This window comes from Pan paniscus, chromosome 11 (genome assembly GCF_029289425.2).
Source record: "Pan paniscus chromosome 11, NHGRI_mPanPan1-v2.0_pri, whole genome shotgun sequence".
NCBI classification, from domain to species: Eukaryota; Metazoa; Chordata; class Mammalia; order Primates; family Hominidae; genus Pan; species Pan paniscus.
In genome coordinates, this window is record NC_073260.2 from 71,369,970 (window position 1) to 71,393,471 (window position 23,502).

Below are 23,502 nucleotides of genomic sequence, written 5' to 3' on the forward strand. Positions count from 1 at the left end.
TACCCTACCAAAAATTAACACTATGGATAATACCTTGTGTTTACAGAGAACTTTTACAGTTCACTGGAGTGTTTGGCATATCTCTATTTTAAAATATTTTGTCTATATAGAGTTGAAGGGAGATATGGCAGATATCATTACTTTATTTTCAAAAATGGTAAATCAGAGAGGTTAAGGGATTGGCTCTTGTTCACAGAGCTAGTAAATAGCAGAATCTTGATCCTTCAGTAAATCCAGTGTGTTTGACCATTTCAAACTATCTCAGATGAAGTGACTACAGGCAAGAAAAAGGGAGTTTCTGCAGTGTTTTCCTGTCGATTTATTAGGACAGATCAGTCTTATGACCCTCCTCCTATAGGGTCTGTGCTGGTTTCCCAGGGCTGCTGTAATGAAGTACCACAAACAGGGAGGCTTAAACAACAGTAATTTATTGTCTTAGAATTTTGAAGTCCAAGATCAAGGAATCAGCAGAGTTGGTTTCTTCTGAGGACTTTGAGAGAAGGATCTGTTCCAGGCCTGTCTTCTTTGCTCATAGATGGTTGTCTTCCCTCTATGTCTCTTCGAATCATTTTCTTTCTATGTGTGTTCCTGTGTCCAAAAGGACACCAGTCATACTGAATTAGGGCCTATCCTAATGATTTCATTTTAACTTGATTACCTCTGTAAAGATGTTATCTCTAAATAAGGTCACATTCTGAATTACTGGGGGGGGGGGCGGTTAGGACTGTAACATATTAAATTGGGGTGGGAGGGGAGGTTCAACTCATACCAGGTCTTCAAGGCAGATTTCAAGTTTTTTTAAAAATGGCCATCTGGGCGCGGTGGCTCACGCCTGTAATCCCAGCACTTTGGGAGGCCAAGAGGAGCGGATCATGAGGTCAGGAGTTTGAGACCAGCCTGGCCAACATGGTGAAACCCCATCTCTACTAAAAATACAAAAATTTTCCAGGCATGGTGGTGGGTGCCTGTAATCCCAGCCACTGAGGAGGCTGAGGCAAGAGAATCGCTTGAACCCGGGAGGCAGAGGTTGCAGTGAGACAAGACTACGCCACTGCACTCCAGCCTGGGCAACAGAGCAAGAGTCCCTCTCAAAAAAAATAAAAATAACAAAGGCCCAAAGGAATAGGCTTGTGTAGGGAGTACTTTTGTGTGTGCCTGCATTTTTAAATCAATGTCTGTGTATCTGATACAGTCTATTGAGATCAACTTTATGGTCAATTGATACTGCCTTTCAGTTTTTCAAAAGAGAGAGAGTGAGTGCTTTTCCTAAATTAATTCTTAGTTGTCTACTTGCTGAATGTAGTCTCTGAAGATGTCTTTTGTGAGGCAGCTGCTGAAATTATTTGCTTGTTTGATGATTTCAGGATTCAAATGTGTCATTTAACTTTAGAGCTGAGATTTATGGTGAATTTCACTCCGAGGTTGGTGTTAATTTTACACACATCTAAGCAGTTTCCTTCTTCCACAAGTTGGTTAAGCATCAGAGGATTCTGAATTTAGGAAAAAAAAATAAATTAGGCAGTAACAATTTGCATCCCAAAGTGATTCACAAGTTTTCAAGTATATTCAAGGGTTGTTTAGCATATTACCGACTACTTATCAAAACACGGGACTGATTATGACCTTGTTTTAGATTGCTGGTGTTGAGGTGCTACAAATGTGAGATCTGTATTATTGTGTTTCCTCATTGCCTTCGCTTCTTCTGTGGTTTTTTCCTTTTGGTCACTTTGGGTTTTCCACAGATGACCAATGTGTGCATTTCACATGAAATAGATTTTGATTTTTTAAAAATAACATTTATTGTGAGTAGAAAATTTGGTTTTACTCATACATTTTTCTGGTGATCTTTGTGCATTTTACTTATTTTTTTGAAGTGATTCTTCTTTTTAATTAACTCATTGGGTAAAGAAAGTACAGTTCTAATGTCTACGTAAGGTGTAATGAATAAGGATGTGACGAACTGTGGTTATCTTTGAAGCTCTATGTGTTCTCAATATCCATTCCCTTCCCTTATCACCATTATACTAAATTTTATGCTTATCATGTCCTTACTTTTACTTATACTTTCACAATTTTTTTTGTGTGTGTGTGAGACAGAGTCTCACTTGTTGCTTAGGCTGGAGTGCAGTGGCGCGATCTTGGCTCACTGAAACCTCCACCTCCTGGGTTCAAGCAATTCTCTGCCTCAGCCTCCGGAGTAGCTGGGATTACAAGCGCCCGCCACCACGCCCAGCTAAGTTTTGTATTTTTAGTAGAGACGGGGTTTCACCATCTTGGCCAGGCTTGTCTTGAACTTCTGACCTCAGGTGATCCACCCGCCTTGGCCTCCCAAAGTGCTGGGATTACAGGCGTGAGCCACTGCGCCTGGCCTCACTATCTTTTTTCACTTTCTTTTTTTTCTTTTAGTCAGAGTCTTGCTCTGTCACCTGGGATGGAGCACAGTGGCGTGATGGTAGCTCACTGCAACCTTGAACTCCCAGGCTTAAGCAATCCTCACATTTCAGCCTCCCAAAGTGTGGGATTACAGGTGTAAGCCACTGCACCCAGCCTATACTTTTACTTTTTACATTTGCGTTTCCAAATAATATACTGTTTAGTTTTTCAGTTAAAATTTTTTATTTTTAATTCATTAAAAAATGATTCAAAAAGTCACAAGAATATACAAAATAATGCTGCTATAGACTTCACCCGGATTCTCAGTGCTAATATTTTACAAAATTTGCTTCATTATTCTCTACTCTCTCTACATATATAGGTAGACACACACATGCACGCACACACACACATTTTTCTGGACTGAGAGTAAGTTATAGACATGCTGTTGGAGTCTAAATACTTTATTTTTTTTCCCTAAAAAATAAGGACACTGCCTTACATAATCATGAATTATTATCTGGGTCAGGAAATTAACATAGGTATAATTCTACCACATGATCTGTAGACCCATTCAAACTTTGCCCACTGACCCAATAATGCCCTTGGTGGCTATTTCCCCTCCTCTTATTCAGAATCCACTCCAGAACCACAGGATCCATTTATGTATCATATTCCTTTAGTTGCCTTTCATCTGTAATGGGTCTTTAGTGTTTCTTTGTCTTTCATGCTCTGGATAATTTTCAAGAATATAGAAGAGTTTCTTCTTTTTTCAAACTGTCCCTTAATTTGGGTTTGTCTGATGTTTCCTCATGATTAGATTCAGGTCGTGCATTTTTGGCAGGGACATCGGAGAAATGATGCTGTGCTCTCAGTGCATCATATCAGGAGGCACAGGATGTGGAATTGTCCCGTTATTGGTGATGTTAACTTTGGTCACTTGGCTGAGGTGGTGTGGGCCAGCTTTCTGCACTTCTCTTTGTAAAATAAACTTTGTGGGGAAATACTTTGATAATTATATAAATATCCTGTTTCTCAACAAATTTTCACCCACTAGTTTTAGTGTTCATTGATGATTTTTGCATGAATCATTTTTTTATGATGATGGATGCCAAATGCTCATTTTCTAATTGTGTCATTTCTTCCACATGTATTAGTTGGTATTCCACTGGAAGAAAGAACTCTCCATTCTCACTCATGTACTCATTCATTTACTTATCATTGTGGACTCATGGATTCCCATATTATTCTTTGGATTTTAATTTGTTAGTATTTTTATTTATTTTGATGCTCAAATTGGCCCAGATTTACCTAGTGGGAGTTTGTTTAAAGTGGCTTCTTTGTCCTTTTGACTACTTTCTGACTATATTCTAGCACTTCCTTACTTTTGGCACAAAATTATGTTCTAGATTCATCTTGTATTTTCCTTACCAGAGCCCTGGAATGAGCCCTGGAGTCACTTGGTTCTGTTTTGTGGAGAATGGTATTTAGAAACCAAGATCTGAGAACTAGGGGTGCTGATTGCATCTGGGTTTCATTGTCTCTAGGCCTCTCAGCAGATAAAGCTAGTATGTGTGTGCATGTAATGTATATGTATGTATGTAAATATATGTAAATATATATTACTCCTATATGTAATCAACCTCCTGACCCTGGGGACTGTCTCCTCAGCTACAGCCTTGCCCATTCCACCTGCCTCCTTGACACTGCACTTCTCCAACCCCAGTTCCCCTGACCCTATTAGCATTCTCAGCCTTGACTGCTCCCTTAGCCCCAACTACCTCTGCATTCCTGGATCCACCAGGCCCACCTGCTGGGGCTATATGAATGGAAGGAAAAGGAAAGGAAAGGCACAAAGAAATAGTTTATAAAGAAAAAAAGAAAAGGAAAAGGCTGTTTGGTTTTTAAAATATTACATGAAAAAATACATAACGTAGTGTCTAATGGCCGTTAGCCTGTAGGCAACTGGGGTTCAAATTCAGGATTTATTACCTGCCAGATGCGTAATTTTGGGCAAGGTACTTAACATCTCTGTGCCTCAATTTTATCCTCTGCAAAATGGGGCTAGTAATAGTGCCTCATAGGGTTCTTGTGAGGTTTAAACAAGTTAACACATGTAAAGTATGTAGGATGGTGTTTGGCACATAGGAAATATATTTTAATCTCTTTATTATTATCAGACATCCCATCATTTTAGAATATGTTGCTTTATATTTCTAATAAAAATGTGTTAAATACCAATGATTGATTAGTGGTGTCTTCTACAGAGATCAGAAGAGTTATTAAAGTTACCTTTTTTCCTGCCATGAGTATTATTTTCTTTATTCAGATTTGACTGTCTATACCTTATACCACTTTGCAACATAAGCATTACATTAAATTACTATTACAAATCTTGAATCTTTGCACTTATCTTTTAAAAATTTAATTTTTAGAGAAGTTTTAGGTTCACAGCAAAGTTGAGAGAAAGGTTCAGAGCTTTCCCATGTATCCCCTGCCGGGACACATGCACAGCCCCCTCATTATCAATATCCCCCACCAGAATGCTACATTTGCAACAACTGATAAACCTACATTGACACATCATTATCAACCAAAGTCCACAGTTTATACTAGGGCTCACTCTTGGATTTGTACATTATGTGGTTTTGGACACTTGTATAATGATGTATTGACCATTATAGTATCATAGAGAGTGTTTTCACTGTCCTAAAATTCTTCTGCTCTGCCTATTCATCCTTCCCCCTCCAACCCTTGACAACTACTGATTTTTTATTGTCTCCATAGTTTGCCTTTTCCAGAATGTCATATAGTTGGGATCATATAATATGAAGCTCTTTCAGATTTGTGTCTTTCACTTAGTAATATGCATGTAAGATTCTCTATGTATTTTTGTGGCTTAATAGCTCATTTATTTTTATTACTGAATAATATTTCGTTTTCTGGATGTACCACAGTTTATTTATCCGTTCTTCTACTGAAGGACATCTTGGTTGCTTCCTAAAGGTACGTCCTTCATCTATCAAGGAGTGTTTGTTTTCTACTACAGAATGATACTTGTAAGCCACCAGAGTCTGTACTCTGATCAAATACCAAGGGCATTTGATCAGTCCCTGACGTTAAAGAAAAATGTTAAATGTTATTTCCATTTGGAAGCTAATCATAAATAAATATAAAGTTTCAGAGAAATGCTAGTGAAAGCCACTGGGATGGTTTTCAAGTTATATAATTTTAATTTACATGCATCTTTTTAGGAGTTCATATCAGAGCTTGGCAACTGTAGGCCACAGGCCAAATCCAGCTCCCTGACTGAGTTATATGGCCTGTGAGCTAAGTATGGTTTTAAAATGATTGAAAAAAAGTGAAGAAGAAGAGGAAGAAGAAGAAGACTTTATAACAAATGAAAATTACATAAAATGCAAATTTCAGTTCCTGTAAATAAACTTATATTGGAATATAGCCATAGCCATTTGCTACTATATTGTCTATGGTTGATTTTGCAATTCAGCGACAGATTTAAGTAGTTCAATAGACACAATATGGCCCGCAAAGCCTAAAATATTTACTGTCTCACCCTTTAGGGAAACTGTGCTGATCCTTGGTTTATACTATTACAGAAGCAATCATAAAGTTTTGGAAGAATCTCGGAAGACATGTCTAGTTTAGGAGATATGGCTTCCCCTGCACCTTAGGCATTTAAAATAACCTGGCCTGTTTCTTTCTGAAATGAGAATATTGGATCTGAAGATCTAAGTCCCTCATGCCTCATGCTATTCTTTGATGCCTTTGTAACATTATTCGCCCCATTGTACTAGTCCGACGGGGTTTTTTCCCCCACTTTGGTTTTTATTTTAAGGCAATCTCACTTCATCTCTCTTTTCCATTAATCTGTTTGACATGAACTGAGCTAATATGGCAATTTTTGTCTCTGTTCAAAAACTTCAAGAAATTTTGAGACCTCATATTTTTATCTGGTTTTATCTCCCCTCACAGTGACGTAAGAGTGGATTTTGTATAATGGATTGAAATATGTTCTTTTATTTTGTTGGATGGCTGAGCTATTTCACAGTGGCTCAAAGAGCAGTTTACTTTGTTCCATAGCAACAAGCCTCTTGCCCAAATTTGCCATCTGGTGTTTGAAGCCTGTATCTTGCAGCAGTTTTTTTCATTAGCTGACAGCCATTACTCATCTGCTTTTGGCTTTAGTATTCCCGACATTCTCATTATTGCTCATCCTAAATAGTCCCAGTTTCAAGTAAGAAAGCACTTGGAGTTGTTTGCTTAGCAGAAGGGAATCAATTTCATCTGGAAAACAAGTGGCCAGTTGAGAAGATACCTGCCAGCTGGGACCATGACTTTATTATTTGTGAAACTTGGTTTTTAATGACTTGTGTATATGCTTAACAGCCCACCTAGAGTGTGGCCTGTGAAGGGGAAGGCCAATTGGCCATGGTGGGTACCCACTAGATGGTGAATGAGTGAACGGGTTTCCTGCATAAATCCAGGAAACCTTGGGATGAAAAAGCAGTAGCCCCATGAAGAAAGCATCAATCATACTTTGTAATTTTGCCACATTTGCTTTCCAAATTTTTTTTAGAGATTACCTGAAAATAAATCTCAGGGCTGATCCCTGGCTACCTCTGATCTGATCTTCTATCAGTCTTTCTTGTAGTCCTTGTACTGTATCCCCACTAGCCTCTCTGGTGTTTCAGAACCTGCCAAGCACACTCCCATTTTGGGGTCCTTGCTAGATATTCCCTCTGCCTGGAATGCTCTTCCCCAAATGTCTAAGTGGTTCACTCTCTCCTTTTATGCAAGTCTCTGCTTAAACCTCATTCTTCGGAGAAACCATCACACTCCACATTTTAGTCTATTTACCTCTCTTTATTTTCACCATAACCCTCACTGTGAAGTATATCTTTATCAATTTATTGTTCCCAGTCTCTGGAATAATCCTGAGCATACAGGAAGCACTCAGGAAGTACTTTCTGAGTGAAAACATGAACGAAAGCAAGACAAAAATCTATTAAATACTTGATTTGTGAATTAAGGTTTTCCCCAACCCAACACTTCCATGTTATTTATAGAATACTCCTGTCTATTTCACATCTTGTAGCTTTTTGCCTCTTTTCTGCTGCTCCTGTTGTTACCCCTTCCATCCCTTTTCCCACAACCCTGGATACTTACCAAGTACCAAGTCCTACCAATCACTGTCCAAGTTCTGCCTTTTCTTTGAAATCTTCGCTGATCACACTTATTATCTCTCCATTGGAACCCACAGGGCCATTGCACTTCCTCATCCTCCCTTCTCATGTCTAATTCATTTTCTACCTCTGCCTGTCTTAACTCCTAAACCTTAAGCTCTATGAGTAGAGACTATGCATATATATTCCTATTTTTCATACTTTGCATTTTCATATACACTTAATGCATATTTTTAGTACATTGGCTAGAATAAGACATTTATTATTAACAACTTTGTATCTAAAAAGGAGTAAAGATGAAAGTGGAGTCACTCTCAACTTCTTTCCTAAAGAGATAAGCACTGTCATTATTTAGACACCTGCTATGGTTTGAATGTTTGTCCTCTCAGAAACTCATGTTGAAACTCAATTGCCATTGTAATAGTATTAAGAGGTGGGGCCTTTCAGAAGTGATTAGGCCGTGAGGACAGAGCTCTCATAAATGGATTAATCTTGTTACCATAGTAGTGGTTATCTTGACAGTGAGTTGTTATAAAATGACTCTGGCCTCGAGTGCTTCCCTCTTTCACATGCTCTTGCCTGCCTTTCCACCTTTCTGCTGTATGATGACTCTGGCTAGATGCTGGTGCCATGCTCTTGGAATTCCTAGCCTCCCAAACGGTGAGCCAAACCCATTTTGCTCTTTATACATTACCAATCTGTGGTATTCTGTTGTAGCAGGAGAAAATGTACTAAGACAGAAAATTGGTACCAAGACCAGGGTTGTTGGAATAATAGATACCTGAAAATATGCAAGTGGCTTTGGAACTGGGCAATGAGTAAAGGCTGGAAGAATTTGGAGAAGCAGGCTAGAAAAAGCCTAGATTGCTGTAAATGGAGCATTGAAAGTGATTCTGGTGAAGGCTCAGAAGAAGAGAAGACTGGGGAAAGTTTTGAACTTCTTAAAGATTACCTAAGTGGTCATGACCAGAATGTTGATAGAAATATGGACAGTAAAGGCTGTTCTGATGAGATCTCAGATGGAACTGAGAAACAAGGTATTGGAAACTGGGGCAAAGGCCATCCTTGTTATAAAGTAGCAAAGAACTTGGCTGAAATGTGTCTATAACTGAGGGCTTTGTGAAAGGTGGAATTTAAAAGTGATGAAATAGGATATCTAGCTGAAGACATATTTAAGCAGCAAGGCATTCAGGCTGATGCATGGTTACTTTTAACCGCTTATAGTAAGATGCTAGAGGAAAGGAATGATTTAAAGATGGAATTTATAATGAAAAAGGAAGCTCTGTGAAAAGATTTGGAAAATTTGCAGCCTGGCCATGTAAACAACAAAAAAGCATTCTAGTGTGGAACCAAGAGACCATTTACTGACGAGATTAACACAGACAGAAGAGAGCCACCATCAATACAATGGGAGATAGACCCTGAAGGCATTTCAGAGATCTTTGAGGCTGCCCTGCTCATCACAGGCCCAGAGTTCTAAGAGGGCAGAATAGTTTGAGGGGTTGGGCTAGGAGCAACCTACACAGGCTCCCTGCCCAGACCGACCTCACATCTCTGCTTTCTGCATTCCAGCACAGAGCTCTTTCACTGCTCCCACCATGGCTCAAGCAGGTCCATGTGTGGCTCAGGCCACAACTTCAGAAGATGCAAGTGGCAAATCTTGGTTGCATCCATGTGGTGTTAAGTTTGCAGGCATGCAGAATGCAAGATCTATGGGGGCATGGCTTCATCCACCTAGATTTCAAAGTATGTTGCAAATAGCCTGGAGCCCCAGGCAGAGACTTGTCACAGAAGCAGAGCCACTGCAGAGAGCCCCAACTATGGCAATACTGCACAAAAATGTGGGGTTGGGGTTAGTGCCAGAGCTGCCACAGAGAGTCCTCACTGGGGTAATGCCTAGTGGAGCCCTGGGAGCAGGACTGGCACTGAGACTCCAGGATCGTGGAGCTACTAGCATGCAACCTCAGCCTGGGAGAGCAGCAGGCAGGAGACTCCAACCTATGAAGCATGGGCTGGGTCTAGGAAAGCCATAGGAGTGGGGCTGCCCAAGACCTGTGTGCCCAGGATGCAGAAAATGGAGTCAAAGATTATTCTCTAAATTGAGGGCTTAAAGTGTTTTTTCCCATTGGGTTTTGGACTTAATTGGAGTCTGTTACTCTTCTCTTTTTGCCTATTTTTCCCTTTTGGTACAGAACTGTCAATCCTATGCTTGCCCCACCATTGTATTCTGGAAGTAGATAACTTATTTGATTTCACAGGCTCACAGCTGTAGGAATATGCCTATGGATGAATCCTGTCTGGTGTCTCACCCACATCTGATACAGAGGAGACTCTAGACTTTTTTTTTTTTTTTTTTTTTGGAGACAGGGTTTCACTTTGTCACACAGGCTGGAACTACAGTGGTGTGATGACAGCTTACTGCAGCCTTGACCTCCCAGGCTTAAGTGATCCTCCCACCTTAGCCTCCTGAATAGCTGGGGTTACAGGCATGCATCACCATACCTGGCTAATTTTTTTGATTTTTTTAGTAGAGATGGGGTCTTGCTATGCTGCTGGTCTCAAACTCCTGGGCGCAATTGATCCTCCCACCTCAGCCTTCCAAAGTGCTGGGATTACAGGCGTAAGCCACCACGCCTGACCTGAGACTCTGGACTTTTGAATTGATGCTGGAACAACTACTTAAGACTTTTGGGACTACTGGAATGAGATGAATCTATTTTAGGCCAAATACAATGGCTCATGCCTGTAATTCTACCACTTTGGGAAGCCAAGGCAGGAAGATCAGTTGAGCTCAGGAGTTCGATACTAGCCTGGGAAACGTGGTGAAACCCCTTCTCTACCAAAAATACAAAAGTTAGCCAGGCGTGGTGGCACATACCTGTGGTCCCAGCTACTCTGGAGACTTAGATGGGAGGATCATTTGAGCCTGGGAGGTGGAAGTTGCACTGAGCCGAAATCATGCCCACTGCACTCCAGCCTGGGTGACAGAGTAAGACCCCATCTCAAAACAAAACAAAAAAAAGAAATGAATATGTTTTGTACTTGAAAAGGACATGAGTTTTGTAGGACCAGGGCAGAATGCTATGGTTTGAATGTTTGTTTTCTCTGAAACTCATGTTAATATTTAATTGCCATTGTAACAGTATTAAGAGGTAGGGCCTTTAAAAAGTGACTGGGTCATAGGGATGAAGCTCTAATCAATGGATTAATGCCATTATGAAGGGAGTGGGTTAGTTATTGTGAGAGTAGGTTGTTAATGTTTTCTTTCCTTTTCTTGTTTTTTTGTTTGTTTGTTTTTGTTTTGTTTGAGACAAAGTCTCTGCTGTGTTGTGCAGGCTGGAGTGCAGTGGCATGATCTTGGCTCACTGCAACCTCCGCCTCCCAGGTCAAGCAATTCTCCTGCCTCAGCCTCCCAAGTAGCTGGGACTACAGGCACCTGCCACCATGCCTGGCTAATTTTTGTATTTTTAGTAGAGACGGGGTTTCACCATGTTGGCCAGGCTGGTCTCGAATTCCTGACCTCAAGCAATCCGCTCGCCTTGGCCTCCCAAAGTGCTGGGATTACAGGCATGAGCCACTTCACCCCACCATGTTTTCTTTTCTCTAGCTTACTTTAGTGAAGAATACAGTATATAATACATATAATATAGAAAATATGTGTTAGTTAACTTTATGTTGATTATGTCGATTATGTTATTGGTAAGTCTTTGGTCAACAGTAGGCTATTAGTAGTTAAGTTTCTGGGAAGTCAAAAGTTATCGCTCATTTTAGACTACGGTGCTCCTAACCCCTGCATTATTCAAGGGGCAACTGTAATCCCCTTTTCTTCTTGAATTACTAATTCTATTCTACTTCCCTCACAGACTTTTTACTAATGCAATATATTTTTATACTTGAAAGCCTTCCGTTGATCAACCATTGTAGTAAAATATCTGTACATAAATTTAAGCATTTACAGTGGCCTGGGAATATAAGAAAATTAAAAAAAAATTGTATTACACGTTTTGAAAGTAATTTGTTAAGTGTAAAAAGTTTTTTTCATCCAGTTTGATAATATATCTATGAATGATTGTTAGTTGTTGGTAGAATAAAATAAGGGGCAGCATCAATTTTTTCTTATTTTCCATTTTTATAGATGTGAGTTTTAGGAATAATTTTAACATAAATCGAGTAGATGCGAATGGAAAAAGTTTCATTGTAGCAATATTATTCAATTCTTTGAACTTGTTATGTGATAAATTTACATATTAATCTATCAAAAATATCTTAAATGATCTGTCAATTGATAAGCAATGAGGACTTCTATCTTTTTATTGACAGTTAAAGACCACAGTGCTAGAGAAATATCGTAGGGTGCCAGGCAGAAGCCTTGGTAGGGGCACATTTGAGCTTGGTGACTATGGCTATTCCATCTACTGTGCTGCGTGCCTTGTTCCAGTACTGCATGGCTACTCAGGTGCAGCCCAGAAAAAGGGAAAGTGGGATTCAGTTATTTTTACCAGCTGTATGTTAAGTAAAAGACAATGGAAATATGAAATAATAGATAGTGAAATCTAACCTCGACAAGGAAAATGGAGGAAGAAGATGGCTGGTGGACTGGGCAAAAGTACAGGGAGAAAGTAAAGGGAAGGCTCTTTTTTTTTTTTTGAGACGGAGTCTTGCTCTTTTGCCCAGGCCAGACTGCAGTGGTGCTATCTTGGCTCACTGCAAGCTCTGCCTCCCGGGTTCACGCCATTCTCCTGCCTCAGCCTCTGGAGTAGCTTGATTCTTTTCGCTCTTGTTGCCCAGGCTGGAGTGCAATGGCGCAATCTCGGCTCACTGCAACCTCCACCTCCTGGGTTCAAGTGATTCTTTTGCCTCAGCCTCCCAAATAGCTGGGATTACAGGTGTCCACCACCACACCCAGCTGATTTTTTGTATTTTTTAGTAGAGATGGGGTTTCACCATGTTGACCAGGCTGGCCTTGAACTCCTAACCTCAGGTGATCCACCCACCTCGGCCTCCCAAAGTGCTGGGATTACAGGCATGAGCCACCATGCCTAGCCATGTTTCTTTCCTCTTGCTGCTTTTAGGATTCTTTCTTTATCCTTGATCTTTGAGAGTTTGATTACTAAATGCCTTGAGGTACTCTTCTTTCGATTAAGTGTGCTTGGTATTCTGTTACCTTCTTGTACCTGGATATTGGTATCTTTCTCTAGGTTTGGAACGTTCTTTATTATCCCTTTGAATAAACTTTCCATCCCTATCTCTTTTCCTACCTCCTCTTTAGAAGCAAATCTATGAGTTATTGAATTTGTGGGTTTTTAGATCCTATAGGCTTGCTTCATTGTTTTTTATTCTTTTTATTTTTGTCTCCTCTGACTGTGTATTTTCAAATAGCATTTTTTTTTTTTTTTTGAGAATGAGTCTCACTCTGTTGCCCAGGCTGGAGTGCAGTGTCGCGATCTCGGCTCACTGCAACTTCTGCCTCCCGGGTTCAAACAACTCTCTGCTCAGCCTCCTGAGTAGCTGGGATTACAGGTGCCCACCACCACGCCCAGCTAATTTTTGTAGTTTTAGTAGAGACGGGTTTTCACCAGGTTGGCCAGGCTGGTCTTGAACTCCTGACCTCGTGATTCACCTGCCTCGGCCTCCCAAAGTGCTGGGATTACAGGCATGAGCCACTGTGCCTGGCCTCAAATAGCCTATTTTCAAGCTCACAAATTTTTTCTTCCGCTTGATCAATTCTACTATTAAAACACTCTGGGCCGGGCACGGCGCCTCACACCTGTAATCCCAGCACTTTGGGAAGCCAAGGCAGGCAGATCACTAGGTCAGGAGATCGAGACCATCCTGGCCAACATTGTGAAACCCCGTCTCTACTAAAAATACAAAAATTAGCTGGGTGTGGTGGTGCAGGCTTGTTATCTCAGCTACTCAGGAGGCTGAGGCACAGGAATCACTTGAACCCACGAGGTGGAGGTTGCAGTGAGCCGAGATGGTGCCACTGCACTCTAGCCTGGTGACAGAGCGAGACTCCTTCTCAAAACAACAACAACAACAACAACAACAAACAACAACAGTCTGATGCATTCTTCATTATGCCAATTGTATTTTTCAGCTTCAGGATTTTTCCTTGATTCTTTTTAATTATTTCAATCTCCTTGTTAAATTTATCTGATAGAATTCTGAATTATTTCTCTGTGTTATCTTGAATTTCTTTGAGTTTCCTCAAAACAAGTATTTTAAAGTCTCTTTCTGAAAGGTTACATATCTTTCTCTCTCCTGGATTAATCCCTGGTACTTTATTTAGTTCATTTGGTAAGGTCATTTTTTTTTTCCTGGAATGTCTTGATACTTGTAGATGTTTGTTTGTGCCTGGGCATTGAAGAGTTAGGTATTTATTGTACTTGTCGCTATCTGGGCTTGTTTGTACCTGTCTTTCTTGGGAAGGCTTTCCAGGTATTTGAAAGGACTTTGGTGTTGTGATCTAAGCTATATCTGCTTTAGGGGGCACCCCAAGCCCAGTAACAGTGTGGTTCTTGCAGACTCGTAAAGGTAGTGCCTTGATGGTCCTGAACAAGATCTGGAAGAATTCTCTGGTTTACCAGGCAAAGACTCTTGTTCTCTTCCCTTACTATCTCCCAAACAGTCTCTCTCTCTCTGTTCTTAACCACCTGAAGCTCGGGGTAGAGTGACACAAGCACCCTTGTGGCCACAATCACTCTTATGGCCACAATCACTATGACTGTGCTGGGTCAGACTTGAAGCCAGCACAGCACTGGGTGTTGTCCACAGCTTTCTGTAATCACTCCCTGGCTACTGTCTATGTTCACTCAAGGCCCTGGGGCTCTACAATCAGCAGGTGGTGAAGCCAGCCAGGCTTGTATCCTTCCCTTCAGTATAGTAAGTCACCGCAGTTCCCTGGCAGTTCTGGAGGTGCCGTCAGGGAGCTAGCGATTAGAGTCGAAAGACTTAGAAAGCCACCTGGTGTTCTATTGTACTGTGGCTGGGCTGAACTCAAACCACAAGATACAGTCCTTCCTACTCTTCCTTCCCCTTTTTGAAGGTGGAGGAGCCTTACCTTGTGTCCACTGCCACCACAGGTCCCCTGGAAGTCCTGCCAGACTACTGCCTATGTTCCCTTAAAGCCCAAGGATTCTTAGTCAACTTGTGAATTCTGCCTGGCCTGGGATAAACTCTTCAGAGCAGTGGGCTTCCCTTTGGCCCAGGGCAGATCCATAAATGCTGTTTAAGAGCCAAGTTCTGGAACTGGGGACTCCAGGAGACTGCTTGATGTTTTATTCTTCTGTGGCCGAACTGGTACCTAAAGTGTAAGACAAAGTACCGTTTACCCTCTGCTTTCCTCAAGCAGAAGGAGTCTTGCTCCATAGCCACCACAGCTTGGGTGAATGTGCTGAGTTTCACCAAAGGCCCTCAACATAGTACCTGGTATTGCTGCTGGTTATTCAGGGCCCAAGGGCTCTTCAGTTAGCAGGTGACGAATCCTACCAGGACTGAGTCTTTTCCTTCAAGGCATCAGGTTCCCTTTTGGCCCAAAGTATGTCTAGAAATGCTGTCAAGGAGCTAGGGCCTAGAAAGACAGTCTCACACCCCTGACAGGTGCCCTATCCTGCTGTGGCTGACCCGGTATCCAAGATGCAAGAAAAAGTCCTCCCCACCCTTCCCTCTCCTCTCCTCGAGTGGAAGGAAGGAGTCTCTTTTGGAGCCATGAGCTGTGTGGCCTGGAGTTAGGGGAGGGGTGATGCCAGCACTCCTGCAGCCACCCCAATTTGTGTCTCAGGAGGTTGTGTTCCCCCCGTTCCCGGCCCAGTCTATTGTCTCTGGGCCCAGTTCAGCACTAGGACTCACATAAAAGTTGTAGTCCTTGGGGCCTAGACTGTCTTTTAAGTTTATTAGGGCCTCTGGGCACTTTAGCCCACTGTAGTCTGTGGCTAGGCTTGTGGAAACTCAAGTCCCAACTGCTGGGATCAGCAATTCCCCTCTGGCCAGGGCTGGTTTGAATGCTCCCTCTGTGGGCAGACATCAGCTAAGTTTGGTCCAGTTTTCTTTCTGCTATAACAGAACAGCACTGAGTTCGGTGGCTCATAATTGCTATGCTCTCCTTCCACCAGTGCCCAGAAATGCTCTCCACACCACATCACCACGCCCTGGGGGGTAGGGAAGGGGTAGCATATGCAATTCAAGACTGGTTTTTGTATCTCTTCAGTGCCTCTTTCAGCAAGATAAAGTTAAAACCAAGTACCATGACTGCTCACCTGATTTGTAGTTCTTATGAAGGTGCTTTTTAATATAGTTGTCAAATTGGTGTCCTTGCAGGGGGTGATTGGTGAAGCCTTCTATTCTGCCATCTTGCTCCGCCTCTCCAATTAGCCATTTTTAATACCTTGTATCTTCAATTGAGAATTTTTGAAGTCTCAGATTGATATTATGGCAGAAAAGGAGGAATCACACACAGCTTGTCTTTGGATGACCAAAAGCAAACACCTGTCTTTTTTTTTTTTGCCTCTAAACTCAATTCCATTTGGTATCAAATACCTTTTAACTCAGCTATAGTCTCTTTTAAGAATATTTACATATTTAATAAAAAACAAATGACTGTGACTCACTAATATGTGTTTCTTTTCTTTTCTTTCTTTCTTTTAAAGATAGTGTTTTTAGAAGAAGCATCTCAACAGGAAAAACTGGCCAAAGAATGGTGCTTCAAGCCATGTGAAATAAGAGAACTGAGCCACCAGTAAGTTTTTACTTCTTCCCTTTTACTGGGTGCCACTAATAAGCTTAAATTATAGAAAACCTGCCTTGAGAGACAGAGAGACTTTAACAAATAATATTAATTTAACAATAATTAGTTTGTATTAATTATTTGTTAAGGGAGGAGATGGGAAGGAGAAGGTATACAGGAAGCTGAAGGATGGAAACTTAGAGAGCTAGAGGCTGCCATCATTCATCAATTTCTTTAGCATATATTTGTTGAGCATGCTATGTGCAGTACTGGAGGGTCTGGAGGTGAAAAAGATCTTCAAAGTCCTTGTCCTCACAGGGTTTACAGTCCATGGAGGACAAAGACAGTAAACAAGCAAACAGATACCTGCGCATGACCATAGTAGATTGTGATAGCTTCTATAAGGAAGGAAACAAGGTGGGGAGGGGTATGATAGAGGTTAACTATTAAGAAGTAGGGAGGAAAGAAAATTTGAGAATCAATTGGTTGGGGAAGCTCAGAAGCACACTTGAGCTGTGATATTATATTTCAACTACTTTTAGTGGTTTTTAATATTTGTTATATTTTATATATAATATATATTTAATATATGTTATACAGTTCTTAAAGAAATGATTGGGCCAGCCAGGCATGGTGTCTCATACCTGTAATCCTAGCACTTTGGGAGGCCGAGGCGGGTGGATCACCTGAGATCAGGAGTTCAAGACCAGCCTGGCCAACGTGGTGAAACCCCGTCTCTACTAAAAATACAAAAATTAGCCTGGCATGGTGGCGCATATGATGCCTGTAATCCCAGCTACCTGGGTGGCTGAGGCAGGAGAATCTCTTGAAGCCCGGGGGGCAGAGGTTGCAGTGAGCCAAGATCATGCCACTTCACTCTAGCCTGGGTGAAAGAGCAAGACTCTGTTAAAAAAAAAAAAAAAAGCTCAGTTTCCTCATAGCCTGGTTGATATGCTTTATGGAAATGGGAAAACTTTTTTTGATTATAATTTTTATTTTATTTTTTGTTTATTTTACTTTTAAGTTCTGGGATACATGTGCAGAACGTGCAGGTTTGTTACATAGGTATACATGTGCCATGGTGGTTGGCTGCACCTATCAACCCTTCATCTAGGTTTTAAGCCCCACATGCATTAGATATTTGTCCTAATGCTCTCCCTCCCCTTGCCCCCCACCCTCCAACAGGCCCCGGTGTGTGATGTTCCCTTCCCTGTGTCCATTTGTTATTATTGTGTTCAACTCCCACTTACGAATGAGAACATGCGGTGTTTGGTTTTCTGTTCCTGTGTTAGTTTGCTGAAAGTCATGGCTTCTAGCATCATCTATGTCCCTGCAAAGGACATGAATGGGAAGACTTTTTTAAAGCTAAAATATTTTATCTTGTTTCAGGCCAAGTAAGTTCCAAGGCCAATAAAATTGGTACCATTTATATTCTGAAAACACTTTGATAACTTGGGAATTGACTTTCACGTAATATAGAGAAACACTGTTTCACGTAATAGAGGAACATTGAACTAGGAATGAAAATACCTGGTTTGAATCCACAGACTGTACTGTAGCTTTGCAGATGTTAAAAGTCAAGCAAGCCACTTTCCCTCTTTGAGGTCATTTAGACTATGAAGCTCATCCCTGGTCATAGTCCAGAGAGACAAGAGTGACTATTTATAATGTTTCACTCCACCTGCAGTTTTACTCACATCCCTTGCCTCCTTCCCTCTCCCTGCTGCCTCTCTATGGGCTTGGAAGTGTGTGGGTGCTGGGCATGGAAATGAATATAGTAGCTTCTGCTGTTACCATCTACTTCCTCTTGCTAGATTTTCATGTAAGAATCTATGATGAGGAGCAACTGACATTTATAGTCTCCTGCTTGCGTGTCTTTGTGATGCAGGATTAGAAGAAGGCTTGGAAGCAGTTGAAGTAGAGGCTGAGATGGGATGAGAGAATGGTGGAAACGGTTGGAGGATGGGGAGGAGGGTAAACATAACTGTGGGTCTTCACTTCCTTTTCTTCCTCTTTATGAGGTTGCTTTTGAAATTAAATCCATCAGAAATGCAGATTCTGGGGGTCGTATGTAAGTACTGCACACAAGGAAGTAGTAAGGTAAGAAATAATTTAAATTTTAGTAGAAGACTGAAGTCTTTGAAGAAAGATTATATTTAAAATGCAGAGATTCTTATATCAAGCACACAAGTTATGTGCGGTTGAATTTAAGTCATGATTAAAATACCATAAAGGGATGTCTCAGACAGTTTTTAATAGACTTGGCCCAATACACAGTGTATCTACAGGTCTATCTCAGTACTGTGTGGATTTTTAGAAAAGGGAAATCACAACTGGAGTACCATGGGCAGTGCTGTGGTAGGAGTGAATCAGATGGTGGCCATGGACCCTGGACAGGTTTGCAGGGCCAGGATTAGGGTGAGGGGAGTGAGGCATTCACCTCAGGCACAAAATTTAAAAGCAGCGGGGGAGGGGCAAAAACTCAGTAATCAAGATAAATACTTTTAAGACAATATTTTAAAATATAAAAAGTAATGCATGGCTGGGCGCGGTGGCTCACCCTGTAATCCCAGCACTTTGGGAGGCCTAGGCAGGCGGATCACTTGAGGTCAGGAGTTCAAGACCAGCCTGGCCAACATGGTGAAACCTGTCTCTACTAAAAATACAAAAATTAGCCAGGTGTGGGCCGGGTGCGGTGGCTCACACCTGTAATCCCAGCACTTTGGGAGGCCGAGGCAGGTGCATCACGAGGTCAGGAGATCGAGACTGTCCTGGCTAACACGGTGAAACCCCATCTCTACTAAAAATACAAAACATTAGCCGGGCATGGTGGTGGGCCCCTGTAGTCCCAGCTACTCGGGAGGCTGATGCAGGAGAATGGCTTGAACCTGGGAGGCAGAGGTTGCAGTGAGCCGAGATCGCACCACTGCACTACAGCCTGAGTGAGACTCCATCTCAAAAAAAAAAAAAATTAATGCAAAAACTCATGATGAACAAAATACCAACATTTTAAATAAAGACAAGATGTTGTTTGTTTTACAGCCATGCATTTTTTGTGTGCAATGGAACAGTCACTTTCAAATAACATGGATTCTCAGGCCCATGATGCCATTGCATTACTGGTAGGGCAGGCTGATGATGGTGATGATGGTTTGGGTAATACACACATGTATTGATATATACCTGTATTGTTTTCTGATTATAAAACTTTATTAATGTGTTCCATTTGGTGAAAAGATAGGTGGATGTTCTGATAAGCATATATAGGGGGATATATATATATATATATATATAATTTTTTTTGCTCAGGTTATGATACAGCTTGGCCAACACTGCAGATTTGGAATACCTGGGGGAAGTTGAGATTCTCTGAGGAAATTATGATGCTGATTAAGTAAAGTGAGAAGAGGAAAGCTGAAAAGAAGGGAGAAAGGAGAGCTTTTTTACCTTCTGCTGCTGCCTTCAGATCTCTTCTCTGCTTTGCCTGCAGCTGGGCTTTTAGTAGCTACAATTTAGCCATAAGTGATGTTGTGAGTGGAGAACCGAGTTTGAATCCTAGCTGAGCCGCCAACAAATTGCAAGTCAAAAATAAACTTGCAATCCCAGACCTTCCTTTTGTTCTCTCTATAAAATGAGTAGGTGGGCTCACTGACCTCTAATCTCATGTGCACTCTCACATTCCATGCTTCTGTGTGTACCAATATTATCTGTAATTAATCCTGGACTGTAACCTTGATTCTGGGAATCTTTTTATTAATAATCATTTCACGATGCTTACTATTTCCTTAAAAGGATTGTAACTTTTCTGGGTAAAAAAAATCACACTTCAGATGCAATAAATCCTTGCGCTTCTGTTGCCTCTGAAGACTTTGTACTCTGAATCATCTTTCACTCTCTCATCTCAGCCACAATGAACATGCTCATTTCTCCTACATGAAAAACATAAAGTGACTTGAACTCTTCTTCATCCTAACTTTCACTACCAAATATTTTAAAAGGGAGCTCTCCATCTGCACAGGACTTTCTCAAACACTCTCTTTTTAGCACTTAGTGCAGTAACAAAAACATTCTAGAGACTCAGTGACTACTTTTTAAAGGAAGAGCTAAATCTTTCCAAAATTGGGGGTCTTAGGATTATTCCTGAGGCCATGCATTTTTGACCCTTGCAGTTTTTGGCACTAGTCACTGCCCTGCTCCTTCTTGAATGTCTCTTCTTTACTGTCCCTGACACCTCTCTGTCCTGGGTTCCCTCTACCCTCCTGACAATAACTCTGCCAAGATTGATCCTGATCTTTTCTTTCTCAGTCTTACTCCTGAAGTCGAAGGTGCTGCTTAAGATGTTGGTTTGTTCTTTCTTCCACAGAGAACTCTGGCATCGCCAACTTCTAGAGTTACCTATATAAGAAGACCCTCAAATCTGAATCCTTTCTTTTTTTTTTTTTTTTTTTTTTTTTGAGATGGAGTCTCGCTCTGTCACCCAGGCTGGAGTGCAGTGTCACGATCTCTGCTCACCGCAAGCTCCGCCTCCTGGATTCACACCATTCTCCTGCCTCAGCCGCCCGAGTAGCTGGGACTACAGGCGCCTGCCACCATGCCTGGCTAATTTTTGTATTTTTAGTAGAGATGGGGTTTCACCGTGTTAGCCAGGATGGTCTCGATCTCCTGACCTTGTGATCTGCCCTCCTTGGCCTCCCAAAGTGCTGGGATTACAGGCGTGAGCCACCGTGCCCAGCCTCCTCTCCTTCTTTTCTTCTGCCTCTTCTCCCTTCTCCTTCTTCTTCCTTTTCTTGCTCTTCTTCTTCCCTCCTCCTCTTCCTCCTCCTCCTCTTTTTCTCCTTCTCCTCCTCCTTTCTCGTCCTTTTCCTCTTCTCCTCCTCTCCTTTTTCTTTCTCCTCATTTTTTTTCCTCCTCTCTGTCTCCCTCATTCACCCGTAACCTCCTCAACTAGATTATAAAGTCTTTGAGGACAATATGCCTTATTTTTCTCTGGACTCTCCACAGGGCTTGGCGGTTTCCTAAATATAGTAGACATTTGGGAAATATTATTTGGTTAAACAATTTAACTGCATGAGGTAGTTACACTGCTATTCCGTTTTATGACGGGAGAGAAAGCAAAGACCCAAAGGACTGACATTGTGGAGAGATCAGTGACTGATACCTGAGAGAAATCCATATTCCACCCTGCCTTTCAGAGTGCTTCCCACATTATAGGCCCACTTAATGCTGCCTTCTTGACGTCCTTAAAAATTTGTCACTGTTCTTTATTTCCATAGTCAGTGAATTAACAATTCCATCACGTGGAACGTAGTGACCGAGAGTACTGAACCTACAGACAAACTGCCTGGGTTTGAATCTCAGCGCCAAAGCTGACTAGTTAACAGTTACTTTTTTTCAAGCTACATAAATTCCCTGAGCTTTAGCTTACCCTTATGTAAAGGAGGGTAACAGTACTCTCATACTTACTAAGTTTCTTGTGAACATTACATCATCATCATCATCATCCATAACATTTATTGATGCTTTCCATTATCTAGGCATTGTTCTTACACACACTAAATACATCCTCACGACAGCCCTATGATGCTACTACTATCTCCATTTTACATAAGGGGAAACTGAGTCACACAGAGTTTTTTTTTTTTAATATGTCAAATATCTAACTGCTGATTTATGGTCAAACCTGATTTCAGATCTTAGCAGGCCAAAACCAGAATGTATACACTTTAACTCAACTGCTGCCCACAGATGAGATGATGTATGTAGAACGCTGTGCCAGTGCCTAGTGAATGTACATATTCAGGAAACATTAGCTGCTGTCACCATCATTATTATAATAACTGACTACAAAAAAGCTAGTCTTTTCCATGCGATGTAGAGGCTTTCTTGTAGTCAGACAAGATCAAGATGACCACTGAGTCTGCCATTCCTTGCTCTTGTTTTAAAATAAAGCATTTAGAGTTACTCATGGCTTTATTAGGCTTACAGTTAGGTGGTATGTATACATTTGATTTGATAGCATGAGGAATTATTTGTAATGTTAGGTTTCAAGTTCAAGTTGCTTATGTGATTGAATATTTACCTAGGATAATGGTGGCAGTAGAGGGTCCCATCTTTTGGCAAATATCTGTTTGGATGAGGTTGGATACTTAATAGTGACTGTGGTGAACTGCATTAGCTCTTTAGAAAAGCATGAAGTGTCTGTTAGCACCATACTGCCTCAATTCTGTGGGTAGTGCCTCTGAACACTTTCAAGGACTTTCTAATTATAAGAATTAATAGAAATATGAATATTAATTGGTGGATCATGGTGGTAGCATTAGTGATCACAAGCATCCTGAGCATGGTTGTCACAGCATCATATGTAACTCCCTCTTCGCTTCACTACTTACACCACTGCCCGTTTGTGGTCCATCTCCTGAGATCGCCTGTCCCTAACCAGCTTGCTCTTGCTGCTTCTATTTCAGAACTCAGTTTCTGTAACACGTGGGAAAAGACTAGGTTTCTTGTAGTCAGACAAGATCAAGATGACTGCTGAGTCTAAAATTGCAGCCAGTCTGTTTCTCACCTTTAGTTGCCCTTAGTGACTCGTGTGCACATTGCTCAGCACGGCTCTAGAAGTTTTAAAGGCCTCCTCTTCCATTCTTGATCTCTGACCTACAACCATCAGTTGTGAGAACAAAGTCATAGGATTAAATCAGAGTTCCCGTCCTTTCTTGTGCCACCACTGCTTTGCTTCTGCTCAATGCTGTGTTTTTCCCTCCCTTCGTCATCACTGGTTAACCCCGACCAGCCATTCCAACCTAGGAGCTATATCTCTCCTAGCAGAGCTTCATTTTTATGTCCTGACCTCTAAATAATTGGAGAATTTACAGTTGTCTGATTGCATTACCTATAAACCTGTGTGGGGTGAACAGTGAAATCATGCTTGGGAAAAAATGTGATTTAAAAATATGGGAAATGACTGAAGATATTATTAAATACTTTTATTCTCATCTTAATTTCCAGTGAGTTCTTCATGCCTGGGCTGGTTGATACACACATCCATGCCTCTCAGTATTCCTTTGCTGGAAGTAGCATAGACCTGTCACTCTTGGAGTGGCTGACCAAGTACACATTTCCTGCAGAACACAGATTCCAGAACATCGACTTTGCAGAAGAAGTATATACCAGAGTTGTTGTAAGTATCTTGTGTGTGAGTAT

General features: G+C 41.3%; 1 protein-coding gene across 4 annotated transcripts in view; it reads left to right on the top strand.

Annotated features, from left to right (window-relative positions):
• GDA (guanine deaminase) overlaps positions 1–23,502 on the top strand; it is a 103,144-nt gene that overhangs the window by 30,505 nt on the left and 49,137 nt on the right. For 3 of the 4 annotated variants that reach the window (XM_008952995.6, XM_024930156.4, XM_008952985.4), the window contains exons 2-3: positions 16,226–16,314; positions 23,308–23,479. In XM_008952995.6, the coding sequence (XP_008951243.1) occupies positions 16,226–16,314; positions 23,308–23,479 (261 nt within the window). The remainder of the gene's footprint in view (positions 1–16,225; positions 16,315–23,307; positions 23,480–23,502) is intronic. The other variant, XM_024930155.5, reaches the window with a different exon arrangement.